The following is an 18,244-nucleotide window of genomic DNA, read 5'->3' as shown; positions in this document are numbered from 1 at the left end:
TTATTCGTCCTTACTCAGATTTGCCTCTCTTACTTACACTCTATTCTTTGGTTCATAATTATTAAATCATCATTATTATTGTTCGATTGTTCATTGCTTATATTTTGTTCTTTTGGAGATTGAGTTTATTTTCATTCAATAGATTTGATTATTAAACCCCAAAATCCTAAAAGCAAATTCAAAAGATTGTTCTAAGATTTGCCCAAAAATTTTGTTTTCGGATTGTTGGTTATATCAGATTTATACAATCATAATGATCTTGATCATGAGAATAGATCACACTGATGATTTTTCACTTGTATCCAAAAACTTGCACTGCAAAAGATATATTCAGCAACAGCAACATAATCGCGATGAACACAACAAACTTGTTTCTATAATTTATTGTCTATCCCAAAAGGGTTGCAATGGTGAATATACGGTATTATACAGTATACACCATATATTACAGTCTATACATCCAATTACAAGGCATCTTACAAAAAAAATCACCTCAGTCACAACAGTTACAACAATGGACTAATTACAGAAATACAAACCACGTCCTGTGGTATATCAGCAAAAAATGAGATTTATATACAAAAGAACTCCAAAGAATGGCATTAACGGTTTTAGATGTTGAAGCTCGGAATGTGGCACTAAGACCTTCTGGGCAACAGCGGTTCTTGTAATTGTTGATCAGAACTGCTTGAAACAATCGACGTTTGATCATTGGATTCCAAATCAATAGTTGGCAAATTCTCCTTTTGGCCAAGTCTTTGGAAGAGACTTCGCTCGCTGTCTTTGAGGGAATCTGGTGTCCTTGGTGTTTCATTTTCCTGTACATGCTGAAAACAAACCTGAGCAGCATCATGCACTCTCACAAAGTACCATTCCTTCCCAATCAGTTCAACAAGGCCAGCTCTCGTGAAAGTCATCAGAACTTCTTGGTTAGGATTGGAAATTACAATCTGAAAATCAACAGAGAGAGAAGCGAAAACTATTAAGCCTCCATAAAAAAATTTCAAAAAAAAAAAACCAAGGAACAAGCATAAACCTGGATGCCTCGAGATTTGTATTCATGGTACAAGTCTTTTAGAGCCTGGACAGCACTTGAATCAACATATGTCACAGCTGTAAAGAAAAAACTTACAAGATGTCAATATATGTTGAGATTCATAATATAAACGAATCAAGAATTAATTTAAGGTTAGGAATAGGAAAGCTTTGGTTCTTAAGAAGAAAATTTTTCTGAGAGTTGTCAGCTTCTTTAGAAAAGCTAAATGTCACATTTGATGTAAACATGATACCTCTACAATTAATATACATTAGAATAAGATAACCGTTCAAGAGAAAAACTCCATCTATTATTCTATTAGCCCACCACACTATTATAGTATCATTTAGTGCCTCTCAATCCTCTCATGAAGCTCCTATGGTCCTGCCTATGGCAGATTTAAAGGAGCGAAAGATGTTAAATTCGTGCCCTGCTATTTGAAGTTATACCTTTGATTTAAAATTTTAAAGTACTAACATGAACTTGGTTGCTACTTCATTATAATTTAAACCAGCTAACTTATAGCAGTTAGTTAAAAGATTTTGCATCAAGTCTGTGCCATAAAATCAAGTCCAACTCATGACTCATTGAAACAGGAAAGGGGAAAAAACAATTTATAAGGAAATTTCAGATACTCACGTGATAACTCAAGAATTACAAAATAAACTCGATCTACTTCTGGCCCACGTCTTATAGATTTGTCAACAGTAGATTCATATTCCCGCAACCTACAAGTGAAAAAACAAATGATATTCAGAAATTTAATTATAATTATAAGAGCTTGCAGATACTTCATTCCAGCAGAAATGCAGCTACCAAAGCATGTCTAATCATATTGAAAATTGTATGAACAGAATTACCTATCTTTTATGTAACTAGTATTTGCAAAGTATATTGGTGCATCCACACGAACAATCACTATACCATGGTATGTATATGCTTCTGGATATTGTTGAACATTCCTATAAATTGTTGTGCCGGGAAGACGACCAAGTACAGCTGCAGCATTCAAAGAAAGAAATTAAATCTTCAATTAAACAGCACACTGGCTCATGGCTACAATCAGATCATACTGGCCACAGATTTCTAATATCTGTTTCCAGCTTGAGGATTTAGTGAAAACTATAGTTATTGCACTCACCAATATGTGGATTTGCTGATTCATGGATTACAAAAGCAAGAGAAACACCAACCTACAAGGGAGAAATATATACTTAAATATTAAACCCATCAATCATACTCAAGCATAAATTCAATATTAGTAGATTGATTTTAATAATTTAGTAAAATCTCAACATACAAAAGGCATTAACAAGGACAAACATGACCCCTATAACGATACAGGCAACGAATAAATTTAAACCATGAGCTAATTCTGTCCAAATTCCAAAATATTGATCTAGCATGTAGCTTTGGGATCCTGCCATCTTGACACAGGGCTACTTTAGATGTTCACCCATCCTCTAAAGCCCATGGATATGTAAACTATGTTGACTTTCACCTAGCATATTCCCTTAGTAGCAGTAAACCCCCCCCCCCAACGGCGCGCACGCGCCCCAGAAGAAAACTAAAGAAGGGTCTCACTTTCCACTTTAGGATGCCACAAGTCACGTTACTACTTCTATGTATCATTCTAGACATCTATGAAGGTACCTCAGTGATATCTAAGCCATGTCAAAATGGGGCAATTTCAGACGTAGTACATATGTATGTGGCTGAGTAAGTATTAATATATGTATGTATGTATAAATGATATGCAACAGTGAAGTAAACTCACCCCAACTAGGACTCCAATCTCAATTCCAAGAAATAGTGTTGCACCAAAAGTGATTGTCCAAAGGCAAAAATCTTTCTTATCTATGCGCCATAGAAGCATAGCCTCCTCATAATCCACCTGCCAAGACAAGGATTTCAGAAAATTTATTGAAAACCTAATTGAGGATCCACCATGAATTGCTAATTCAAATGACACAAGTAATTCATTTTGTAGTTTATGGATCACTCTGAGTTTCAGCAATACACAGATCATTGAGAAACAAATTTATCTTTTTAGGCCTTGTAACCAGCTACTATTGCTACAAGCATCTATCGTTTCTGCTGCTTTGACAACCTAAATCGTAAATATCAAGGGTAAGTTGGCAGTAAGACTGCAAACAAGCATAGTTGCTGCAAGTGGACTAGCAGGCAGCAGCATTTACAATAATAATTCAAGCAAGAGTTGAATTGATTTAAAACTTCAGGGTAACGAGTTACATAATCATAATCAAACCATAATAAGGTCCAAAATTTTAGTATACTCACCAGACCCATCACAGCAGAGGTTACAATTGCAGCCAGTGCGCACTGTAAAATGGTTGACAAATTAAACGTTCTAGTGAGCATCAATGTCTAACAAGCTCCAAAATGAGTAAAAAAACACAAGATTTCAACTTTTACAAGACAGAAATGCACAAGTTCAAGAACAAGCATCACACCTGTGGTATGCTTTCAAATAATGGAGTTAGAAACAGGAGAGCGCAGCTCATTATGATTCCAGTGAGTATCCCAGCGAATCCAGTTTTTGCTCCACTTTCATGATTCACCGCAGATCTAGAAAATGACCCTGCGTCATCAAAAATAACAAAGCTGCCATTCAGTAAGAACTATCAGAAGTTTTATTAAAATAAATAAATGAAACTTCCAAACTTCTTTTGCATTTGAAATTGGAAGTACATGCAGTAAAAAGTTAAAAGGATCCAGCCAGGATGCAGAATCTACAAACAACAATCTCACCTGTACTGGGATATGAAGAAAAAAATGATCCAGCAATGTTGGCTACACCGAGACCAAAAAGCTGTTAGAAAGAATTTAGTTAGCAAACACTATGCTGCCTAATATATAACTTACAAATTTTCTGTTAAAGGGAAGAAAAACAGAATAACAATAACAGTGAGCACATTGTGGTCTGCCTCTTTTTTTTTCCTTCATTTCTTGTCTCTTTATCTTGTAAAAACTCTGAGGATAGGTTTATTTTAGCTGTAAGAGACTACAGAAGTACAGATGGCTATGCAGTAGGTAAGACACACAGCCAATGCTCTGAAGCCATACCTCTTGATTAGAATCTAAATCATAACCGTTCTTTGCTGCCAGTGCTTTGGCAATTCCCACAGATTCCTGAAGTCAACAATTCAGACAATTAAATACGAATTCGGAGCTCCAGTGGAAACCTATCACTACAAAGAAGAAACTTCTCTTGTCCTTACCAATATAGCTACACCAGTTATAAGAAATGCTGTTGGAATCAAGGACTTGAACTGAGCAAAGGCTTTAGGAACTGAAAACTCTGGAAGCCCCTGAGGTATTTCCCCAACCTATACCAGCAATAGTGAGTAATTTGCATAACAATAACAAACCATGAGATACTACTTGAAAGGTAAACATATAAGCATCGCAGTATCATGCCACAAATTTATCATATAGTGAAGAGCTACCAATGCTCTTCATCAACGGTATGTATTTACAGATACAAATTTGTGGCTGCTTTCAGAGTTAAGCTTTCTGTCAGCACTAGGCCCAGAACTACTTGAATAAAGTACTTCAGCACAGAATCAGCAGCAAGAACCCAGGTTTTAGTTTTTAACCACGTTCAGATAGCTATTACCCTAAAGGCCTTATTTGAAACGATATAAAGCTATTAAGGATTGATTCGATTGAGGTTGATACATATCACTTTCATAGTCAACTAAGTCAAGCACTTATTATAGGTTAAGCTCCACTTCCAATGTAGGCTTCGTTCAACAAACACTTTCATTTTAGAGCATCAGGTGTTTGCAAGAGACATGAACAATAAAGAATGAAGTTTAGACTTAGTAGATGGATCATTCCACTCCAGACAATGATGCTTCATTAGATTGTCCTCGGCATTAGTTTTGCCAAAAAAAACAATCGTGAAATGAAGCAGTCAAGAAGGTGCATGGCATCTTGAAATTCAATTTAGAAAGACTCACATAAAAAGTAACTATGTGCAAGTATTCCCTTATCCATGTATATTAACATATAGGCTTAGACCAGTACATATATAGAATAATAAGACTGTATCTCATTAGTAACCTATATGTTTAATATCAAAACTGCAAATTTTCCCAAAATGAAAAGCCAACCCAGAACTTCAAATAACAAAGGCTATGTGGTAACTCACCACACTGATGGCAGATGGATGAAATATTTTGACAATAGCAGTACCAAAAACAATCCCTGTCAACGGCCCCGCTGCTCTAAGAAATCTCAGGTACTTTCTCGTTTTCCCCTGCATAATAAAATACCAAATAACCACTCAGTTCCTATATGATTTAGATTCTGAAACATCCAGGGGAAAGTCAGAGTTTATTGTAGAGCTCCTTACCAGGTGCTTCATTATCAACATCACAGCAAGAATCGAAGACCCTAACACAAACGGTGGCCATTGAAACTACACGAGGAATACACACACTGTTAAGGATATTTGTTTCATTTTTTTAAGAGCCAAAGAAAGAAAAGAAGCATGCTAATACTTGAAAAAAAAAAAAAAAAAAATCAAGATTATGTTTTGGAAAATGCAGAAAGTAGTGCATAATGAAAGGTATTCAGATTGGCTCAATAGTTTGGAAAGCAATCTAAAAATTGAGAGACACATTGTGGAAATCAGGAGAAGTACTCTTGGTTTTGCAGATAAGCAAGTCTATTCAATATCATTTCATTTCAGGGAATATCTATTTTAGAGCATCACCTAGCACAGTATTCTAATAAAGTAATAATGATGTATATGAAAAGAAGGAAAAAGAAAACAATATATCAGATAAATCTGCACGAATTCTGGCCCAAGGGATTTTCTAACATATGGGATTATATGATATTTGCATGATCACCAATTCACCATGAATAATTCTACTGCTTGACACATTTACAGGAAATCTTTTCAATGACTTCCCTTAAGAGTTAGGCATAGTTTCACCCTAGAGCCTGCAATCTTACTTTATATTTGAGTTATTCCAAGTTTGACATAAAGGTTGCATCTCAGTTCTCATCCTCCCAGCAGCAATACTTGGTACTAGATTATACCATAGCAATAAGCTTTCACATATAATGCACCAATATTAATTAATCTAGGTGGTTCCTCATAAGATCTTTCAGCACATTTAAGCTAAAATTATGCATGATAACAGGATGAAAAATTTATTAATAATCTAACCAGATTTTTAGGGCTTAGCCTCCCACTTTAGAATGATCCACAAGTTTGTATATATAGCTTTTGTATTACAGAGGACAGGGAGAAAAATAAACCAACAGCATACAGCAACCAAATATCAATTCATACTTGAATGCAGACAAACCCAACAGCTGATCATAACAGAATTTATATTTGGGTTTATGCAACCAAATTGGCTTTGACTTTTTTGCTGTATTGAAAAATCACCCATAATAACAATAAGATATATTCAGGATTATCATAAATCAGATATAGAAAAATTAAAACATTTGAGACTATCATACCACAAATTCTCCAAAAAGGCGGGTGTACATTAATTTATTGTAAGACTGGTTAAAGTTATTCTAAAAGTATTTAAAGTTACCCTTTATACTACAAAAAATTTTATTTTTGTAATAATAAATTTTATCTTATGAAAAACTTATAATGTACTGTATTAGATTAATCATATTAGTCTTCATAGTATGTAATCATGAATCTATAAAAAATTACACATTAAAATAAAATTCAAACCAACGACAAATTAAAAGTTACCTTTTAAGGGATTAAAGTTTTCATAAAAATAGTTAAAATTACCCTCAAACTTACCGTTTTACAATAAAATTAACGTACACCCGCCTTACACAAGACTTATTGCTATCATACAGAATAACTTCCCATCATCTAGTGATCTAAAGCGTACCTTACTTATACCAGATATAATACTTTCAGCAAGGGGTATAATTTCACTGCTTCGAACTATATCATACCCCAGAAAGTATTTTGCTTGAGACAAGGCAATCACTATAGCTGATGCAGTAGTGAAGCCAGAAATCACAGCATGGCTGATAAAACGAATAATCCATCCAAGCCTGGGGAGAAAAGAAAAGTACTGAGTGTCTCAAAAAGCCGAACAAACTTACACTACCTTAATTGTTAGCACCAGTACATGGTAGTTCACGCCTAGTCTATTGCACAAAAAAAAAAAAAAAAAAAAAAAAAAAAAAAAAAAAAAACGAAGTAAAAAACAGTTTGCTTTTAATACAGTGATTTATGACAATCATAAACTAGACTTGTTTGAAATTATTGGAATAAAATATCCCAAATCTCGTTAAGGCTTTTGGCAATGCTACTAAGCCTCTTCACCCATAGTTCCAAAATTGGGTAGATGGGTACTCAAAACCTTGATATATGTACACTACAGCTGACACCATACTTTGGACCAAAAACAATAAGGTCAAGTGGAACACCTGGACACATAGCTCTGTTCTACACAGATACCTAAGGCCAAGTAACATAAGATTTCAGTTATGGGTTAACCAAGGAGACATTACTTTATAGCATAAATGAGTGTAAGTCCATATTTGCAACAACATAGTATTTATGGAAATGTAAACTAGTAATCTCTTTATCTGAAAAGAGAAAAGAAAGAAAAAACTAGCCAACTTTTTAGAAAACTAGGAGCCACACATGTAAATCGATTTTCCATGAATTTTCAGAATGGGGAGAGAAGTAATTTTGATAGAGTCCTTTTAGAAATTATCAAAATGATAAAATAATGTGAACAATAATTACCTCAAAAGGCCCATCAAGCACTCCAATATGCCAACCATAAGTGCCAATGTTATTGCAAGTTCTGTGTACAGTTCATCAGATGGACTAGCAATCTTACTTAATACATTAGACACCAAGAGAGATGTCAATGCAACTGGACCAACTGCAAGCTGCCTTGAGGAGCCAAAAATGGCATATATAAACACAGGTAGACAGCCAGAATCTGCTCAGAAAAAATCAGAATCGTAGTCAGAATTACAATCGCAGAGCAGTAGTTCACAAACATCGTAAATCAAATTCAGATCAAGCGACCATGAGCAAGCTTCTGAAACAATTAGTAATTGGTGGTGCGTAAAAATGCAGGGAAAGAGCCTAATTATTTTCGCATCAGAACATATAGTTAAAAAAAATGAAAGAGAGGAGGATCATCAAACTAATGAAATGTAACTAAATGTCATGTTAAGATAGCTCCTATAAACATGTGTCAATGCTGTGTTATCTGCTGGATCAACTTTATTCCAGCGGCCAGAAATCTCAATAAGGATCAGTATTCATTTTATGTACAAATTAAGTGTACAATAATTCAGACAGCTATAACTATCCAGTATTTGAAATCAGCCATTAAAAAAAAAAAAAAATTATGCATACAAAATTATAATGGATAATACAAAGTCCTGATCATCTTATTATGTATTTTGGAGTTAACTAAGAATAATCCCAACTTTGGGGGTGCCTTCTCATCATATAGCCCAAAGTAACTAGGCTTGCATTTTTTTTATACAATTATGAGAGATTAAATATCACTTTAATAGTTTTTGTGAGTCCCGCCACCAAATTGAGAAAAATTAAGAATTAAAATCAAAATTGGGATTAATGTAAAAGACGGTTAAAATCTCGGACTATTTGTCAATCTTTCTAGTATAGCCAGAAAGAAGAAAATTCAACATCTGCTTATAGACCCACCAATGAATATGCAAAATAAAATAAACATCAATATCATGCCAAAATTAGACACAGCTAAATGCAGAAACACTACATAAAAGTAGATAGTCCCAGAAATACAATGATAGTGTACTTACAGAGTCCATAAATTGGAGCTAGCCCAGCTAACTTCGCATATGACATTGCCTGATCAATAAAACCACCAGTCAATTCAAGTCCAGAGAGTTGATGATTAAAAGGATCGTCCATTTTTTAACCAAGTACTTTAGGTAAATAAATACTCTCAATTTCTAAGTGAAAAGATAAACTCCAGGAATAACATGTGCTACATTAAAATGCAAATGTAAACTTAGAAAAAATTCCTTTTTTGAGCCAGAGGATGTGACTAAAGGGAAGGATCTAACAGAACTGTTTATTTGATTTTCACACCACTGCATATATTGCTAGCTAGGGAATGAAGTGTAACACTGTTACACTATAACATATTGGGACGGTAGTACTTGGGATCAAGAAAAAAAGAACGTTCGTTCCGTAGGACCTTAGTTATCAACATCAGCCAAAAGTGTGTCTTGAGTAAGCAAATAAAATCTGTTTGTGCAGCTTTAAAATGGTACTGCTCGTCTAACAAAGATCATGAATAAATTTCGTAAATGTTGCCAACTCTAATACTATTGGATACACACCAATGTTCGAGACTAGCACTCAAGTCCAAGAAATATGGATTGTCATATAGTTAGTTGTCTTTTACTAAAAAGATTACCATGACTTTATCTAACCAGTAAATTATCACATTATTTTTTTATTGATAATACATTAGAAGTTTTAAGCCAATGCAGTTCCATCCACATTCTACATAAAACAAGTGGATGTCAACAAACATAGTTCGTTAAATTCATGTTGTATCAAGTCTTGCATAAACCATTGTCCATTGAGTTGCTCTACACCAAAAGAAAAACTTTCTACATAAAGCGAGTTTAACCATTAATTTTAAGGAACAAAAACACAAAATGGGTTTGTTTCAATTACATAGATCATGACAAATAATAAATTAAATTATATTATTTAACAAAAAAAATGTGTCAATTGATGACAATGACAATAATTGACATAGTCTTAAAGTTGGAATCTAGTTGATATTTCTTGAATTATACACCACTAGCTAAGCACATTGGCCAAAAACAAGACCAAGTTCTTTAAAAAGAGAAAATCTCAAAATTGGCCCCACCCCATTATTATTTTAATGGATTTCAACCACTAATCTCCATTTTCACACAGGCCAAGCTCCCACCACTCATGCCACCACAGCACAATTCGAACAAGAATAATATTATGTAAATATCCAAAGTAACAAAAATAAAATTTAAAAAAATTATACAAGCCAATTATATTTGTCAAATACACCCTTTTAAGTCCTAAGTTAGGCCACCTTACAAAATAATATTCAGTAAAAATAATTTCACTTTAGCAAAAGTAAGTTCAGTTCAGCAAAAATAAGTTCAGTTAAGTAAAAATGAGTAACTATAAAGAAGGAATATAACAAAAATTCAGTAAAAATAATTTTAGTTCAGTACAATAAAATTAAATTCAGTGTAGTAAAATTAATTTCATTTCAGCAAAAATAGATTCACTTCAGTAAAAATAATTTCAATTCAGCAAAAATAAAATAAAGTAAACGGGACCTTATTGTAGGCATTATTTATTACTATTAATATTACCCCACATTCAAGAGACTTGATATCGAATCTCGCCTACTCCGTATTACTTACGAAAACAAAGACAAGTGAAATTGAAATTGAAAAAGAAATTGAAATCAACTAAAGAAATTTTTTTTTTTTTTCTGGGAAATAGCAGTTATGATTACTCTTATAAATAAAAAATTTACAACTTGAACCTAACCAAGCAGTAAAACAAAAGTGTCTAGTCATCATTTTGTCAGTATTTTGGCGTAAATCGTTATAAAATGAATCTAACCTTCATTTTCAGATATATTAAGCATCAGATACCTCTTAACAATTAAGTTACTATCCAAAAAGAAGCAAAAAAAACCCAAAAAAAAAAAAAATAACTTTTTTCTGGTTGCAATATTAGTCAATATTTTACGCGGAAAACAACTTGTTTTCAAAAAAATAATTAAAAATTATAGGAAAATTAAAATATTTATAATAAGAATATTATTTTCCCGACTTTTCACCACAACCTTTCAAAATCTCAAATACAGTTTGTTTTTTAAAAAAAAAAAACTAATACGACCATAAGAGTACCTCTAAATAGCTTACTTAGTATTAGATTTTATATCCGAGCACGGGTACATTTTAGTCCCATGTAAATACCAGTATATGTTACGAGTACTAAAAATAAATTTGAAAAACAAAAATAAATACACAATTAAAAAGTCAATTAAACCCCTACAAAACTCGAGGCGATTAATACAAGAAAGAGGAAGTATAATTATTACGGAGTATTTCCAAACATTAAAAACCTGAAAAATAAATGGTAAATTTCATAATTGAACTTAAAAAACATAGCATCATTCTTACGAATCTTACGTGACAACAAAAAAAACTTCCATGAATTCCAAATTAAAAAAATTAAATAAAAAAGCGAAGCAATTAATTTTTTTTTTAAAAAAAAAAGGGAGGAGAGAGAATAACCTGAGGTACGACCATAACACCAACGGTGATACCAGCCATAAGATCAGACTGAAGATAATCACGAACATTATACGATCTCATCCAACGATAACAAGGAAGAAAAACCGAGATCCATTCAGTAATACTCATTTCCTTCATCTTCAACCTCCATTTCGCAATCATCGAGCTAGACGACGTCGTTAGGGAAAATCCAGGTGACGACGTCGTTTCTGGGTGTTGTAATGGGATTACTTTTATGGGTCGGTTACTGTATGTTCGGGTTAACCCGGGTAAGTCGTTGGAGCTTGGTGATGCGTAGGATTTGTCCATTTTGACCCCGGTGTATGTTAGCCGCGACCACCGTGCACGGTGGGTGATTTCTTTTTGGTTCTGTGGCGCGGGAGAGAGGAGTTGGAGGGGTTTTGGTGTGGGTCCCTCTTGAGGAAAGAGAGAGAAGAGGGAATGGTTGAGAGTGGAGGTTATTTATAGGTGGGATTTTTTTATTTTTTTTTATACAAGTATATTTTATTTTTTATTGAGTTGGATTGCATTTTGAGGTGATTGAAAATAATTGGGTTTAACATTTGGAGTAATTTTCATGCTAGATTTTTTTTACTTGGATTAAAGTACATGACTTGATTGTTGATTTTGAAATGATCTTTATTGATTTTATTTTTCTTTTCTTGTAGTAGTTGGACATTTCCTCCATTCTCAAGTAAGTAATAAAGCTCTTTTTTTTAATTTTATAAAAATAAAATAAAATTCTATCCACAACAAAAGTAAAACAATATATATATATATATATATATATATGAGCAATAAACTATGTAGCCAGACGTATATTAAAGATATATACTTCATTCCTCTTTTTTTAGTTGACACGTTTTAACATAATCATGTGGAAGCTTATTAGAACTGTCCTAAAATAACGAGACATATAAAAATATAGATTGTATAAGATATGAAGCCACAACCTTAAGTTTAAAAACTAAAGTGTTAGCCACTAAGTTGTCACAATATTGCATGTCATTCTACCAAATTTAAATACTTCCTCCATTTTTTTCTAGTTGACACCATTTGACTTTTACATTATTCACAAACTACACTTTGACTAGCTTTTGTGATTTATAGCTACGATAAAACATAGTCAAGTGGGATCTTGTTTGAATCGTCTTAATGTATATTTTATTAAAATTCACTTTTTTATAATTGTACAATGTCGAGAATTAGAGATATTAATCGTTAAAATAGTGTGTTGGCAAGCGTAATGAGAGAATGGTGTTAATTTAAAAAAACAGAGGTAGTATAAATAAGGATTTTAATCATGGAATAATGGATTAACTCAGGACACCGCCCGGGCTTAAAAGCTAGTTAATCATTAAAATCATGCGTTGGCAAATGTGAAAAAAAAAATATTGTATGTCAACTAAAAACATCCGAGGAAGTACTTCAATTTTTTTAAAAAAATTGTAACTGTTCTCATATCATGTTTGTCAATGCACTATTTTAATCAATATCCAATAAATCTAACACGTATGACTAAAGTTTTCTTTAGCTACAAATTAAATCATCAAAGCTAGTCAAAGTGGATTATATGAATAGTGTAGGTAAGATAAAGTGTTCCAAGTTAAAAAGTAAGTTAAAAAAAATTTAAAAAAAAAATTTTTAAAAAAAAGGGAAGTATATCATTAGCATTTTTTTTAAACAAAACAACACTATGTTTAGTTCACCTTATTTAAATAAATATCTTACTATTTATTTCAATTCAGATCAATTCAGATAATAATTTTAAAAAACAAGTTCTGAACATATTTTATCATTTTATGTACGATGTTTTATCATTAAATTCTATAATATAATGAATTATGAAAATTACATATTAATAAGATACTCCATCTTTTTTAAGTGTTACACTTTAACCGACACATAATTTTAGGTAAATTAATTGACTTGAACATAAAATAAAATAGGTAAGTCAGATAGTTGAGGTATTAAAAAATTGTAAGAAAAAAGATAGTGGAATTAATATTTTAATTAAAGGTAAGGGATGTAGTAGTGGTTTTGAGTGGGAACACCATGATAGAAGAGAAAACGAATAAACTAAGGGCTTGTTTAGTTCACTTTATTTTTGCTTATATGAACTTATCTGATTTGATCTAATCTGATCTGATCTGATTGTCAGATTTGACCAAATTTTGAATTTAAGTGTACGATAATCTATAAGGAAAAATATATCAAGTGGCCGGGGTCTTGTTAGATTCGTAATAATGTGTATTTTATTATTATGCAATTTTTCATAATTTTTTTTTCACGAAATTAAAGATATTTAGTTGTTCCGGGGTTTTTTGTGTCCCTTGGGAGAGTTACAACTTCGAGGCTGGAATCACGCCCCTGCACCTGCAAGATAACGGAGACTCCTTAGGTAGGGAGCTCCGCCTCCAACGATCAAGTTAGTGAATGAAGGAGTTGTAATGCGGAATGTAAATAGGTGACGGATGCTAGGACGGGTCTAGCAGGCGGTACCGAGTGGTGTGTGATTGTCTTGGGATTTGTGCAATCCGTGTGTTTCTTGTGAACAATCTCTGTCATAAATGAGAATTTATGACCGTATTTATAGCATTGGGAAACGTGCCAAGTTCCAGGGTTTTTGGCCAACCTTAGGACTGACTGGGCTTCTCTTGGGATTTGGGCCCAATCTATTACTTGTTTAGGCAAGGCTGAAAGGGCCACATGGCATAGCATAGGGAGTCCATGGTGGACCAGCTGGAGCGCGCCATGTGGCAGGTCCTGATAAGTCCAACTGGGTGACACTTGTCAGGGCCTGATTGGTCCACATGGCGAGAGGTGATTAAGGGAAAATCCCCCTAATCATTAGCGATAAAAAATTGCACATAAAACGATGATCTGATCTGAACTTATTTTTTCTGATCTGAACTTATTTTTTCTGATCTGAACTTATTTTTAGTGCTCTAATCTGATCTAAACTTATTTTTTCTGAAATAAGTAAAAATAAGTTGAAATAAACAAGGCCTAAATGTAGTTGGTTGCCGAAAAATGAAGTGTAACACTTCAAAAAATGGCCGCAAAAAGAATGTGTAATACTTAAAATACACAGAGGGAGTACACATTATTACGAATCTAACAAGACCTCACTTGACATACTTAATCCTTATAGATTATTATTGTGCATATTTTATCAAAGTTTAGTCAAAGCAGACAATAAGACATATCAGATCAAAACAATTTTTTTTTTTTTCATTTTTGCTAAAAAATAAACAAAAATGTTTTGAACTAAACATATAGTCTAATAGGTAAAAAACATTAAATCAATATTCTAAGACTCTATTTTATTCACCTGATATTTACTGAAATTATGTTATCTTTGCTGAACTTAGATTATCAATATTGAAATTAAATTAACAAAGTATTAAATAACCTTAATTTACTTAAAATTACTATTGAATATTACTGGTTTAAATCTTTTTTTTATTGAACATTAATTAATAATTATGAACTGAATTTATTTTTTCTATAATGAAAACTAGGTTATCCCCCATGCGATGCACGGTTAGAATTAATATTTCTTGTAATTTATGTTTTGTTACATTATATTGTATATAAAAATTATAATTAGATATAAAAATAATTTACATTTAAGAATATATATATGAACCACATTATTTACAATTAATAATTAAATTAGTCAAAAGAAAATTATTTAAGGAATGCATATTAATGAAATCTAATGAAGAAAAAAATATATAGTATATAATTAGCACCAATGTCATCAAAATTATAATTTTAGCTTCCAACAATTAACAGTTTGTATAGTAGTTTGTAGAAGCATCTGTTTGATTTTTTTTTGTCAAAATTCATAAACAATTTTCAAATTAATAAAAATAGAGTAGTTCAGCTTTTTTTTTAAAAAAAAAGATGATGTCATTAGAGCATTTAGGCGGGAAATTTTTTTATGAGAAAAAGACATGTGTACAAATTTAGAGAAAGAAAATGTCAGTATGTTTTGTTTTAGTATTAGTTAATAGATATATATATATATATTTTTGTCGAATATTATGAAGTTTTTAATCCTGAAGTGAAGAAAAAAAGGCCTTAATGGGACAAATTAAAAAAGAGCATAAGTGGTATATATTAAAAAATATTAAATTGATTATTAGTGTGTATGGATAGCTTTTATGATTGGGCATGCCTATGAAAAGAGCTTTTAAATTTACCCTACCTTTTTAAAAGTATGACTAAACACTTATGAATAGTGTTAAGACAATTATGCCCCTTAAAATATTTATTCACATATTTACCTTTTAATTATATTTGTTCAATTTTTATGACTAGTGTTGAGACTATTATGCCTCTTGGTATGTTTATATACTTATTTGCCCTTAATAATGTTTATTGCCTCTTTTTTATTTTTATAACTCTTAAGAGTAAGAGCGCAAATATATATACTAAAAAATATTTGGTTACGTATTTTCTCTTATTAATGCTGACAACAACCAAAATGGTAACATAAAACCAATTTAAAAGAGTTCCCGAGTATGGCTAGCTATGGCGTGCATAGCACGCGTTAGCTGCCTAGTTAACTTATAGAGTTTTCAATGGATAAGCAAGAGCATTTGTGACTTCACTTGTCACGTAAGTATTTTAATTTACATATATCAATCTTCTCTATTAATGATATAATACATGTAGTTTAGACCACCCCAAATATAATCAATTCTTTAATTTATTGCAACAAAGAATTAAAAAAAATTGTAAAGGTCTAAAATGTTTTGAATATCTAAATGATTGCTCGATTAACATAAATTACTACTTGTATAAGATTGTGATCTATTTATCTAATTTTTACTTATCTGAACTTATCAAAACTTATTAAAATATATTTTAGTTGTAATTTCAGGTATGTTTTCACCTGATTTTCACTTATTTGAGCTTATTAGACCTTGTTAAAATTTATATATTTTAGTTGTAATTTGAACTTGATTAACCCTTATTAGAATTTATTTTTCCTTAACTAAAGTTATTAGACCTGAAATAAGTGAAAATAAGGTGAGTATATTAACCCTTGTCAACCTTAATTTTGAACTTACCTTATCTGAACATATGATCGAGACCTAAAATAAGTAAGAACGAATAAGGTGAATTGCATAAGGCCTAAACTACAAATTTTCTAAGAAGTACTTCCTCTATTTTACAAAATTCTTCCCATTTATTGTAGACACTTTTTTTTTTTTGAAACGCATTAAGGACAAAATATATAAATAAGTAATGTGGTTTATTACATGTGATTACTTAATGACGATCCATAAGACAATGTTTTAAAAAAAAACCGGATGTACAGAAATTTATTGTGTGGTGGAAAGAAAAATGAAAGAAATATGGATAATTTTTGTGACCCAATGGGTAAATTTTGATAGTTTATGGGTAACTTTTGATAGTTTAAGGGTAATCTTGTGATAATAAAAGCAACTGGGTAATATGGATAAATTTTGATAGTTTAAGAGTAATTTTGTAAGAATAAAAATAACTGGGTAATATGGGTACATTTTGATGATTTAAGAGTAATTTTGCGAGAATAAAAGTAACTGGGTAATAAGGGTAACTTTTTTTTTTCTCAAAAAAGGGGTAATAAGGGTAATTTTAATAGGACTAAGGATAATTTTTGTGATAATATAGGTAGGGATATCAATGGAGCAGGGCAATTCGGATGTTGGCTCTCCCATCCCCATCCCCATCGATCCCTACCTAATAACATTCTCATCCCCATCCCCATCGATCCCTACCTAATAACATTCTCATCCCCATCCCCATCCCCATCCTCATCCCTGCGGCAGGTCCAATATTCATCCCCATCCCCTCCCCCCACCCCCTCCCCCCACACTTGAATATTCATCCCCACCTAAGACCTGCCTAATCCCCGCCTCCCAATTACAAATTATATTGAGTACAATAAAAAAAATAATCATTGTTGATATTACAATTTTTTTTATATATATATAATATAAGTTTGTTACAAAGTACTTCGCATTATACTTTACTATATTACTTTACTTAATTTTTTTTTATATAAAATAGTATAAAAGTATATAATTTTATTTTTTAAAATATATGAATGTGGGTATTAGGCGGATATGAAGTGGGGGCGGGGCGGAAATAGGACGAATACAACCTAAAATCGACCCCCGTCCCATCACCCTTAGCAGATATAGTTTTTATCCCCATCCCCACCACTTACATTTTGGCATGTTTCTAAAAATTGAAACTTTCACTTTATTTCGATCATTTTTGCTAAACCTTTTTTTTACTACCTTACGCCTCTTACCTCCACAGTTTTTTACACAATTACATTATCTTTCACTCACTTTCTCTTACTTTAGCTGCCCTCTTATCACATTAACAATTTTTTTTTTAATTTCAATATATGTGCAGTTAATAAATGTTATGATTAAATGAAAATGGGGATGATATTTAACAAAAAATGTGTAATTAAAATTCCCAAAATATTGCAATATAAGTAATGTACTTCCTATGTGGACAAAAAAAAATAAAAAAATAAACCTATTGCAACAAACCAACCATAGAAATTGTTGAAGTTTTTTGCAATACTATATTATAGTATAATTTAAAGTTACTTTATTAAACCCATTTCTCCCAATTTCTCACATTAATTTAACATTTGTGTAAGGTGGTCTAAAAGACTATTACTTTTTTTGTAATGGTGACGGTTGAAGGTCATTTTTAGGAATCATTGAAATACCATTAATCTTTTTTTTTTTTTTTTTTTTTTTTTTTTTTGGGTGAATTTTACATCTTTATCACGTCACAATTTAGTCTTTCTTTTATGCAATACGCAATCATTAAGGA

At 31.9% G+C, this 18,244-nt stretch overlaps 1 protein-coding gene across 1 annotated transcript; it reads right to left on the bottom strand.

Moving 5' to 3' along the window:
- Window positions 1–354: 354 nt before the first annotated feature.
- On the bottom strand, window positions 355–12,089 carry LOC110706019 (probable sulfate transporter 4.2). Its single transcript, XM_021883930.1, has 17 exons — window positions 11,387–12,089; window positions 8,873–8,921; window positions 7,815–8,016; window positions 6,943–7,111; window positions 5,418–5,483; window positions 5,214–5,321; window positions 4,279–4,386; window positions 4,124–4,189; window positions 3,809–3,869; window positions 3,511–3,638; window positions 3,338–3,379; window positions 2,814–2,930; window positions 2,178–2,229; window positions 1,897–2,035; window positions 1,676–1,764; window positions 1,037–1,113; window positions 355–950 (listed from the first exon to the last, which is right to left on the bottom strand). The coding sequence occupies exons 1-17, from the start codon at window positions 11,693–11,695 to the stop codon at window positions 639–641; spliced, it is 2,094 nt and encodes a 697-aa protein (XP_021739622.1). The 5' UTR covers window positions 11,696–12,089; the 3' UTR covers window positions 355–638.
- Between the last annotated feature and the right edge of the window lie 6,155 nt (window positions 12,090–18,244).

Source organism: Chenopodium quinoa, unplaced genomic scaffold, assembly GCF_001683475.1.
Source record: "Chenopodium quinoa cultivar QQ74 unplaced genomic scaffold, ASM168347v1, whole genome shotgun sequence".
Lineage (NCBI taxonomy): Eukaryota > Viridiplantae > Streptophyta > Magnoliopsida > Caryophyllales > Amaranthaceae > Chenopodium > Chenopodium quinoa.
This window is presented reverse-complemented; position numbering and strand designations above follow the sequence as displayed.

Excerpts from the sequence above, each read along its gene's own strand:
- LOC110706019 (XM_021883930.1), bottom strand. The coding sequence starts at position 11,695 with ATGGACAAATCCTACGCATCACCAAGCTCCAACGACTTACCCGGGTTA. Across the intron at positions 7,112-7,814 it reads TGCTTGATGGGCCTTTTGAG|GCTTGGATGGATTATTCGTT; the intron begins GTAATTATTGTT and ends TTTTCTCCCCAG. Across the intron at positions 3,380-3,510 it reads TATTTGAAAGCATACCACAG|TGCGCACTGGCTGCAATTGT; the intron begins GTGTGATGCTTG and ends ACCATTTTACAG.